Genomic DNA, 11,255 nt, shown 5'->3' on the forward strand with positions numbered 1-11,255 from the left:
TAATAACTAGGCTCCTAGGCGCCCCTATATTATATACTATTTTTTTAATAAACTTATTAGCTAGCTTTTTAGTGTTAACTCTTTAGGTAGTGGGGATGTATTTTACTTTTTTACTAAAATAATCTATTATTATTAATATCGCGTTATACACGCGGCCTTTATACTTTAATAAAAATAGGCTAATAATAAAGTTTATAAAAAAATCTTTTTATAATATATTTAAAATTAGTAAAAAAATAAGCTAGCCTTGGGCTAGCTATTATAAAGCTTTAAATTTTTAATATAAAAAATACTTTTTAATATACTTTTATACTTTTTTATTAAAATTTTTTTACTAAAACTTGCGCTTAAGTAGCTTAATAATATACCTATAATTAAAATAGCCTATATAAAGATTATTATAATATACCCTTATAATTTTATACTATAATATAAATATAAAAGGGATATAAATAGCCTCCTAATAAAAAAAAAATTATTTTTTATATATTAATACTTTAAATAAAAGCCCTGCCCTATTTTAACTAAAATTATTTTTTTTAATTATTATTAAATATAGCTAGTATAAGTGTTCTTATGTTAGGCTTTAAGTAACTTTTATTAAAGGGGTTTTATAGCTAGTCCGGCGGGTTTTTTTTTATAAGCTATTTTTATAATTTATAACTTAAGATATATTAGCCCCAGGAGCTAATACTTTTTTTAACCTTTTTTTAAAAAAATAGCTAGGCCCTCTAGCGCCTATCTAGTGTTAGTTTAGTTAAAAAATAACTTTAACTTTTTTTATAAAGTTAGGAGTAAACTAACTTAATACTTTTTATTTTTTACTTAATAATTTAGGTACTTTAATAATATATTTACTAAATTAAATCTTCCTGGCCTATACTTAATTTTAAAGTTATAGGCTATTAATAATTCTGCCTAATAAGCTTACCTTTAATTTAAAACCTTTGTTTTAAAAAAGTACTATAAGTTATTATAATTATATTAAATATATATAAAATACGCAAAGCCCTTTAGGTAATAACACTATTTTTTAAAAAACTTAATAATTATAAGTAGTTTTTAATTATAAACCTTATATTTTAGCTTTAGTCTATAAAGCTATTAAAAGTAAAAGGTAATAAGCTACTACTAGTTTTATTTTTTTTTACTAGGTGTTTTTTTTTAATCTAACTGCGTAATAATACTAGTTATAGTAAAATTTAATATATTTATAATAATAAAAATCTTTTTTTTTAGGTTAAAATACTATAATACTAAAGGCTAGGTAAAAGTAAATTTAACCCTTTTAAAAGCTTTTTATATATTATCCGGCTATAAAAAAGGGCTATTTTTACACCTTTTAACCATACTTTTTAAAAGTTATATTATAGGGTAAGTTACCCTAGTATATTTTTTAATAAATTATTTAAAGTAGTTTATAAACCCTAAAAAAACCTATAACTTATAATATAATATTAGCGCTAGTTAATTAATAATTATTTAATTTTATACTAGGTTAATAAATATTTTACCCTAGCTAATAATAAAGCTAAGAAACTTTACTTTTTTCTAGTAAAAATTATACTTTAATAACTTTATATATAAATTATGCTTTTACAGGCGTTCCAGGACTTCTTAAACATGTTAAATATATTTTTTTTTAGTTTTTAAAAAAATTAGGATATTATCTAGGTAAACCATATAAAAATTATTAAAAACCCTGCTTATTACTATATTAATATAGGACTAAAATATCACGGGTGTATTAGTAAAACTAAATAATATAATTATATATTTATAGTGGCTGTACTAGGTCTAAAATATTATTTTTTACTTATTTTTTTACTTAATATAAATATAGTAATACATATTATAAAGGTTAAGTTTAATAAAGTATCGCGTATTTATTAACTAATTTATAAGTTTATTAATATAAGGTAATAAATAATAATTTTTTTAAATTATTGTATTTAAACCTTAATAATTAATATATAAACGCAAAAATTTATTTACTTTTTAGGTAAAAAAAATAAGCGCTTTTACTAAACTTTAAAATAGCTATATTTAACCCCTTGCTAGCATCTTATTAAGATACTTTTTTAAAGTTAATAATTTATAATAAAAAAGGTTATAAATAGGCCCTTAAAAAGGCGTTTTACCTTTTTTTAAAAAAATCTTATAATATACTTTCTTGCTTGGAAGTTAAAACACTTTTTTTTTAAAAAAAACCTAACTTTATTTAATATATTAAAAAGACAGGACTATAACTAGTACACCTTTAGTTTTTTTTAGTTTATATAAAACTAAAAGTACAGGACCCTTTTTTATTATTTTAATAAATTTTTTTATTAGTTTAATTTAAAAGCGTGGGGTATAATGCCGCTAACACTATTAATTAATAATTAAAAAAATATTTAAATTTATTTTAGTTATTTAAGGCCGTCCGAGCACGGCTTGGTACTTATTATAAATAAAATTAATAATATAAAATATTATATTAAATATTTTTATCTTGCTAATAAAATTATAAATTTATATTTTAGCCTTAAATTAGCTATAGCAAGAAGTAGTTTTTTTATTAATATACTAGACTAATTATAGTATCTAGTCCGTAGCTATTTTAATTTCTTGCTTTTTTAAAAATTAAACTAAAAAAAAATTTATACTAGCCCTAGTATTTAGCAAAGCTTTAAACTATTTATTTAAATTATTTTTTTAAACTTGCAGATTTACTAGAATAGGGAATATAATAGGTTTATTTATATTAGTTAAAGTTAATAGCTTAGGGCCTAGTAATTACTATTTAATTTTTAATTTTTTATTTACTTTTATTTTAGTTAGGTAATTTTTTATAAAATGCCCTTCCGCGCCGCACGTATAGTAATAATTTTTTTTTTTTATTTATCTTATTTTTTAGGCAAGAGCTAATACTTAGCTTGCACTAGCTTTTACCTACTAGTTTTATTTTTAAAGCTATAATAATTTTTTTAACCTTGCTTTTTTAAGGGCTACCTTAATAAATTTTAGTTTTTTTTATTTATTAAAATACCTTTATTTTAGCTTTAATTAATACCTTTTACTAGATTCTTATTTTTTATAGCAGGAGGGTTTTTATTATTTTTTTTTAATTATTATTTTTAGGCGCTTTTTGCTTTTTGCGTGCTAAAATTAACTTATATTAAGTTATTTTTATATTAATATCTTTAAAAATAATTAAAGAATTTTACAGGCGTGTTATATACTGCTAATATAGCTTATTTAATATATAAATATAAATAATAGCTTTTTTAGTAGTGCCCCGGAGGGGGTTAGGAACTATTTCCTAAAATTTTATTAATTATACCTTTAGTAGTTAGCTATTTTATTAGTTATTTATAAAATACTTTATTTTTTAACTAGCTTAATCTTTTTTTAGGTTAACTTATTAGCGCATAAATTATTTAAATATTACCCATGTAAATAGCTTAATAAGCTTTTTTTACTTTACACGCTACTTGTATTATATATTTTTTTTAACTTTGCTTATTAAATAAATAACTTTACTTATTTTAGTGCTATACTACACAGGGGCTTTATTAAATATATTTTTAAAATTATTAAAAAATATTTTTAGTTTTATTAAGTCCTTGCTATTAAAAATCTTAATATTTAAAGGCTTTAATTTTTTTTAACTTAGGCTTATTTTATAATAATTACTATGCTAATATTTTAATAACCTTATTTTTAATAAATATTTAAGGTTATTTATATATTTAGTTTTAACCAGGCGGTGTTTTGCCTATAATACTATTATTATTATTTAAGCTTAATAAATTAAATAGCTTTTTAAAATTTCTAGCGGGTAAAGGTGGCCTATTTAGTTACTAATTTTTTTTAATTTATTAAGCTATTTACTTGCCCTTATTAAGCTTTAGTTTTAATAGCATGTTTTATTATAATATTATAATAAATAGCCTAGCCACAGGCGTTCCTAAGGTAATATTTTTAATTAAAATAATGCTTATTATAATATATTTAAGGTTAATATATTATATAAGATTTTTAAAAAGGTAAGATAGTAAAAAATCTTTTTAAGCCTTACTTATTAAAAAAGATAAGTTATTTAGTTTATAGTTTAAGTTATTAACCTTAATAACAAGAGTGTTATTATATTTTAATAATATAGGTTTAAGTAAAAATAATAGTCTTAAGCTTTTTTATACCTAAGTTTATATTTTAAAAACCTTAACTAAAATGGCTTTAGTCCGCCTTTATTTATTTAAGGATTTAGTTTAAATACCATATTAATAATATTTAAAAATTAATAAAAAAAATAATTTTAATTATAAAAGCACCCTAGCACCTAAATATTTTTTATTAATAATAATAAAGCTTAATAAAGTATTTTTAACTAATAAAAATAAAGTATTTAAAACCTTAATAAATTTAACTAAAAAAATTACTTAAAAAACTAAATATACCATGGCCTTTAGCCTTTTTATATAGGCCTTGCTTAAAGGCCTAAGGCCTTTAAGTAATTTTTTAAGTTATTTTTATTTAAAAAGTAGGTAGTATTTAAATATTTTTATATTTACGCCCTTTATAATTACTTTTTAATTATTAAGGTAATTTAATACAAGGCACGCCTTTATTTTACTACCTAAATAATATTTAAAATTTAAGATCCCTAAGCTAAGGTTCCTAGTTAAAGCTAATATTATATTAAACCTAATATTATATTAAATTTAATATTATATTAAGTCTTATATAGTAATTTATAATAATAAGGTTTGCTAAGCTAAATAAGTGCCTAAGGCATCCTGCACAGGTAACGTTAACACTTCGCGGTGGCATGACCTGGGTGCCTTAGGCATTGCTTGATGGCGTGACCCGGATCAATGTCGGCCCTGACATTTAAATAGCTTTATTTTTTTAATTTTAGGCCATTTTTTAATTTTAGGGGGGCACCTTTAGTTCTAGTATAGCCTGTGTACGCTTGGAATTTATTTCTATAATAATTATATATAAAAAAATTCGAAAGTTACACAAAGCTTACTAGCGTGTGCGGAAACTTTTGGTGCACGTCTCCGGATAGCATCGTGTTTACTTCTTCCTCTTCTTTCTACCTTCCTCTTCTTGCTACCTTTCCATGTTCTGATCTTTGGGTCTATCAACTTGTATGCTGGCTTCAGTGAGATGTAGCCAGTCGAATGGAGTACAGGGTACTTGTATGTACAGTTTCCCTGTCCCAATCGAACCCTGCTGAGTATCATAGTACAGCCCTCTTCCGTTTGTCACCCAGGTCATCCATACTCCACAGCAAGAGAAGGCAGATAAATTAACGCCTCAACCTCTTTGCCGTCTCCTCCTCCGCCCTCTTCACCCACTCTTCAACGCTCCCCTCCTCTTCCTTCTTCGCAGTAACTCCCTTCAGCACCTCACCAATAAAGCCCACAAAGTTACTCCTGCGCAACGAATTCTCCCAAGCCCACGCAGCCCTCTTCCTCTCCTCCGCCCGCAACGCCTCCTGATCCCCCATCTCCGCCGCCCGGATCCTCAAATCCCGCACAGCAGCCATAAGGTTAAACCTCGTCTCCGTCTCCGGATACCGCGCAATCCGCTTCTGCAAAACCCCAATCACCTTCTCCGGGAAGGACGCCGCATCGCACGGGCCATGCGAAATCGGACTCGCCTGCAGCCCGTCCAGCTCGTACAACGTCCCGTTTACAGGCGTGTACGCAATGAAGTGGTATACATCGCCTTCCTCGTCTTCGTTCTGCGGCCGGTTCGTCTCGTCGACGAAGGGGCTTGCGCGCGCGAACGCATTGTGCGCTGAGCGGATGACTTCGGAGTTTGAGAGCGCCTCGCCGCGGAGGTCGGAGGGGAATCCTGTTGTGAAGTCCTTGAAGGAGGAGAGTTCGGGGCCGAGGGTGATGGGCTCGTTGTTGTTTTCGGGGCTGGCGGTGTCGTGGTTTAGGAGGACGGAGAGGATCGCCTGTGTGCCGCATGCGTTTTGGATTGTTTGGTTTGCGAAGAAGAAGGTTGGTGGGAGGGTGGAGGGGTCTGTTGGGGTGCCGTCCGCGGAGGATGTGGTGGATGTGGTGGGTGTTTGGCGGAGGTATTTGAAGAGGAAGATTACGCCGTAGACGGTTCTGTAGGTTGTATGTTAGTTTTGCTTTGCGGAATGAAAGAGGGAGTGTGAGTGTACCCCAGTGAGAGTATTGTGTCGGGGTCAAGAGAAATAAGCTCTTCGAATTGCACGCCCTTGACGCCGAGGTTCTCGACTAGAGATGTGAAGACGCCCTGGATAGAAGTGCCTTAGTCAGTATAGCTCCTCATTTGCTTGTACTGGGTATTTGTGCGCACCTCATCAGACTCAATTGTGCTCCAGCCCGCTGCGTCAGCCATTTTCCTGTAAGTGTGATCGAGTTGTATATGTAGCTAGATACAAAACAGACTGATGATGTGATGACATTGGAGATGGTAATTTGCTTTGTTTGTCTTATTTGTCTCGTTTGCTTAACTCGTAGACAAGCTAGCCAGATCAGGTTAGAGAATGCCATCCTAGACACATTCTAAATCAGGCATGGCGGCAGGTGCCGAATACGAGTGCTCCGGGAACGGTTAGACCATGGAGATCCACTGCCCCCGCCCATCTAGATCTTGTCCTCCAAGTCCAGGGCTGTCACTGACTCCTGCGTCCTGAGTCCTTGGGCTCGGAGTTGGTGGCTGATCTTGAACTGTTGTCATTTCCGGGCTATCCTCTTGCCTTGAGAACCCACTGCTGCTCTTGATTCGATACCGAGATGTACTTCATCTGGTCCGCTATGATAAGTACTCATCATCGGAGCCTAGGCTGGGCGATGTATCTGCTCCGCCTCGAAGTCCAGTGCAGCTCGGCCAGGGAATAGAGCACGTCATTACAATGCACGAACTGCATATGGGAGTTTCTCTCGGGAATCAGAAGCGTCCTATAGACTACCGGGAGGCAGTCTCGTGTAACATACTAATTTAGATTTCATCACTCCAGAGCTGATGGGCTTGGACCGTTCAGACCACTATGGGAACGTGGTTTATGGTAGAGATGTCTGGCCATCGGTCCGTCAAAATTCCATTTACAACTCACGAGTCGGTTGCTTCAAAGTTAATTGCCACTGCTTGTATAGCTTCAGATTATGAAATCCAACCAGACTATATAAGCAGCCAAGTAGAATGACAAGTATTGTTTGTGAGTCACTCGGGAGTATCCAGACATAGAGTCGTATCGTTTCCGCATTTCTCGCCCAAGAAACGCCAAAATAGAATAAATAAGCGTTGGGTATATCGCATGTTTCTCCATCCAGGTTTCCGGAGTTCTTAGTTGACCTGCGGCTAGTCCTGTTGATGGCAAACCTTCCAAGGAGGCAAAGTTTTGCCCCTGCTTCAGGGAAAAGGAGAAAAAGATGAGAGTAAGAACATGCCGCCTCGAAAAATCAATCTCACCCCTTCTATCGCCGTAAGCCAATGCATTTTCAAGCTCAACTTGAAACTCTTTTGTAGGGGGGATAATAGGGAGAGAAGAATAAAGAAAGGAAGAGCTAGGTGCAAATGCTTCCCGGCCAAACAGACTCGGGGGTGCCATAATCATTCACGACCGGGTGAGGATTATCGTAAATCTCCAAAGGGCTCAATGCTAGGCCCCCGGCCATTCGAGAGACAGGTCCGCACACCATATCTTCTAGATAGGGGGGTGGGTAGTGAGGGGAGTGCTGTAGGGAGCCCGGCTGACTGCAATCAGATGGCTCTTCTCGAGTGTCGGAAAGAAGTTGAGGAGGAGGGTAGAGGCTCGCTGAGCCTGGCGCCGTTGAATACGATACGGAAACATCAAAGGGAGAGCTCGCAATCGTCACCGCCGGGGGAGACTGGAGAGGTGGGGTATATGCAGTATAAGAGGCGGAAACGGATGAAGGCGAAGGCGACGCTGCTAAACGAAAATCTTGGACCGTTTGGAAGGGGCTCGTGGGCGGCGGGGAGTAGTATTCGACAGACGTCCGCGGAGACCACTGTAGGCGGGCACGGTATTTAGCCGCGAGATGACGAGGGAGGTCCATGATGGACATGGCAAGCTGTAAGTCAGAGTCATAAGGAGTGGTCGCATTTCTCGTGTAGATAATGCGGTAGATTTCTTCGATGGGCCCTACGGACATCGGCCCTAGGTATGCACCTCCTAGGTCGGGAAACAGGCTGTCCAGAGCCACACCAACACCGAAGAATTGCGCCAGGATGGCCAACGCAGCGGTGTCTGCATCACCTCCGCGCAGCATGGCCGGAGGGAGGAAGAACAGCCACTGCTTCAGGGGTTGCACCCGCTCAAAGGCCTGCTCAGCGGTCAGGGAGAGGATGTCGCGCTGAAAATGCCGCACAAAATCAAGCAGTTCTCCGAGCCGACGGTAATGTTCGTGGTTGTGTGCGACTCGCTTTTGAATGGTTTGGAGGGTGATGATGGTGTGGTCGAGGCTGGCTAGGTCCTCTTCCTGAAAACGAAGTCCAGAAACCACAGAAGAGTTCGCGCTCGCTAGGAACCGCTGGTTCTCCAGGAACATAGCAAGCTCAGACTCTTGCCTCCACGCATGAGGCGTTGAATCCAAGACAGATGTCACCCCTTGTTGCAGAGATGACCAGCTCGGCCATTCGCTATCTTGCCACGACAATAATATGGAGGCAGCAAGGATACCGTCACAGTTATCTTTCGAGAACGTGGTGATCGCTTTCTGAAGACCTTGAATGGAGGTGCCCCGATGGTGAAAGGCCAACTGTTTGGTTTCCTGGTTCCGAGTGATCCAGGCAAGATGTGTCGCAGATAGGGCTAGAATCGAGCTCATCACGAAGTCATTGGACATGGCGATGGACAAGAAGCTATGCTATCAGTCATATTCTGCAAGATGCAGTAAGGTCCTTTACTTACAATGGCATCTTCTGGGCCCAAATAGTGCAACTACTGAGCCCCCGCCGGTGGAGATCGATTGAGAGCCCGATGATGTGATGAATGAGACGTAGATCCGTTCGTGTCAATTTACCCCAGCAGTTACGCGGGAAGTGCATCAATTCGGGGAACGGTGGTAGACCAGTAAGTTGCCAATTCTTGATCTCCGTCTCGATTTCTGGGGACATGAGAAGGTCGGGGACTTTCCGGACAGAGATCGGCTCGTCATGCACAGCAGCAACGTCCATGTAGTCACAACGGCAGTTGTGCTTGGTACAGTTGCGGCTATTCTGGTTAGCCCACACTGCCCAAGTCTTGACCTTCAGAGAGCATACCATTGGGGGAAAGTCTCATCGCAACGAATATGGCGTCGCTTGCAGGTTTTGCAGCCAAACCGGGACTTTGTGTGGCTCTTGCGAGGGGGACCACCGCCAGGACCAGCCATTTTCGATGTTTTGAGTTTGTAGAAGGATGAAGTCGGAAGGAAGGGACGGGATAGAAGTGCACTATCCAAGACGGAATAGTGAAGGCTATGATGGAGTGCCGACGAGAGGAGCGAAGTTGTTAACCAAGGCAGACAAGAGCCGGGGAGAGATGAGGATATTATTTATTTGAGACCCCTCGACTTGGGGAAAGAAGGGTCCACGACTCCGCAACAGATAGAGAGCGAGGTCAGGAAATGCAGTGTCCAAAAATAACCCCGAGCCGCAGAGCTCAGGCAGATGAGAGTGGAGGAAGCAAGGTAAGCAACTGGCGAGGGAAGCACGTGGGAATACGAGAAAACGGCAGCCAGCAGTTATTTTTATAGCGAGGATTTGCAGCAGACACGACAGGAACCAGGAGAGAGAAGGGGAAGGTGGAAGAAGGAACTGCTGAATTATAGCAGACAGAAAGGGTATTCGACTAGGGGCGATGGAGTGGAGGGGCACAAATAAGAGACAAGAAGAGAAATAAAATAACAGAATAATAGAACGAGATTAATCCCAAGATGCTGAAAACAGAAAGGGAAAAAGCAAACTGGGGACTGGGATTCTGGAGGACAACTGAACTGGACACACGCCACGGAACGCCAGTCACAGCACTCGACTGTCCGAGAAATGCGAGAGTAGCCTGATCGGGCTGCACTTTTCTGGAATGTAAATGGCTGCTAATACAGTGCAGTCTGTGCAGAACGTGGTTGAGACGAGTTGAGCCTCTTCTTGCCCGACCCCAGATCCATTATTATCCTCAATACTCCGGACGTACTTGAGCCTTGGATGGCACAGGCCACCGGGCTATCCAGGACGCAGCAATTTCCCATCCGTCAGACTCACATAACGTTGCCGCATCCCGTTCCCAACAGAGTGGGACGTCCCTCGAGGTTCAGCCCCGATCTGAGTTTAACCCCTTTAAACCATGAGAAAAATGCCAAAAGTGCCAAAAGTAAGCATCAGTTGGTGCAAGCGAGGTGTCACAATGTTAGACTCTGGGTCGGCAAGTGGTTGATCCAATGGGTTGCCTGCGATGAATCAGACGGCATCTTTTCCTCTTTTCCCGCCCAGGGTCTGGCTCTGTGGCCTCAACCACAGATCATCCGAACTTTAGCTCTCTCTACTCAACGCAAGCGGAAATGGCTAGATAGATATGTGCCAGAGCCTGGAAAGTGGCGACTCTGGCGAGAAGTCAAGCATTATCTTCAGGAAAGAAGGAAACAGAGCAAGCCTGGGTGGAGAGCGCCTCCATACCAAGCCCAACGGCGTCTTTTCATCCTATGGTTCAAATTTCAGCGCCGGGCTGCGGGCTGAGCACTCCTCCAAGGCGTTTTCCTAGGCTTCCTCGAGACCGATGTGGAAAGCCTAGAGGCTGTCAACGACTTGACTATCTGGCAGTGTCTGCCGAGTTAATCTGGTGCTGCCTCGCCATTGTTCTCTACCCCAGGTCGTTGTGAGAAAGAGGTGTGACGCCTGTCAGCATGGTGGTTTGACGTCTATTTTACCAAATTTGGGGGGTCTTCCTAGTCTCATCGTCACGGCGAACTAGACCCTGTCAATCCTCCCGTTCGCGATTTAAGCCCACCATAGTTAGCGATAGTCCAAGATCTTGCCTGTTTCAGTCAAAATCATCGCTCGTTTAGCGAGTAGGGATTTCCGGTCAGATCAAATCGTCTTGCGGGAAGAATTCAGAAAGCTTCTGATGTGGCTGTCTTGTTCTTTGAAAGGCGCAGATAGCCTGGGCAATGTCTCGGCCTGTCCAGGTCAGAAGATCGTAGGGTCCAAGGCTGCCTTGCAAGGCAGACGCGAACTTCGAGGCCCGATGTCTCTGGACGAGAAAATTTACCGGAAGTACCAGAGAC

General features: G+C 38.1%; 2 protein-coding genes across 2 annotated transcripts; both read right to left on the reverse strand.

Moving 5' to 3' along the window:
* Positions 1–5,299: 5,299 nt before the first annotated feature.
* On the reverse strand, positions 5,300–6,369 carry DSM5745_01977 (putative 26S proteasome-associated ubiquitin C-terminal hydrolase; the record flags this gene model as incomplete). The annotated part of the gene is made up of 3 exons (XM_026743993.1): positions 5,300–6,113; positions 6,170–6,264; positions 6,328–6,369. The coding sequence occupies 3 exons, from the start codon at positions 6,367–6,369 to the stop codon at positions 5,300–5,302; spliced, it is 951 nt and encodes a 316-aa protein (XP_026607156.1).
* A 1,169-nt stretch (positions 6,370–7,538) lies between these two features.
* On the reverse strand, positions 7,539–9,368 carry DSM5745_01978 (putative C6 transcription factor RosA-like; the record flags this gene model as incomplete). Its single annotated transcript, XM_026743994.1, has 3 exons — positions 7,539–8,856; positions 8,906–9,208; positions 9,259–9,368. 3 exons carry the CDS (start codon positions 9,366–9,368, stop codon positions 7,539–7,541), a joined length of 1,731 nt encoding a protein of 576 aa, XP_026607157.1.
* Between the last annotated feature and the right edge of the window lie 1,887 nt (positions 9,369–11,255).

This window comes from Aspergillus mulundensis (genome assembly GCF_003369625.1).
Source record: "Aspergillus mulundensis strain DSM 5745 chromosome Unknown scaffold_1, whole genome shotgun sequence".
NCBI lineage: Eukaryota > Fungi > Ascomycota > Eurotiomycetes > Eurotiales > Aspergillaceae > Aspergillus > Aspergillus mulundensis.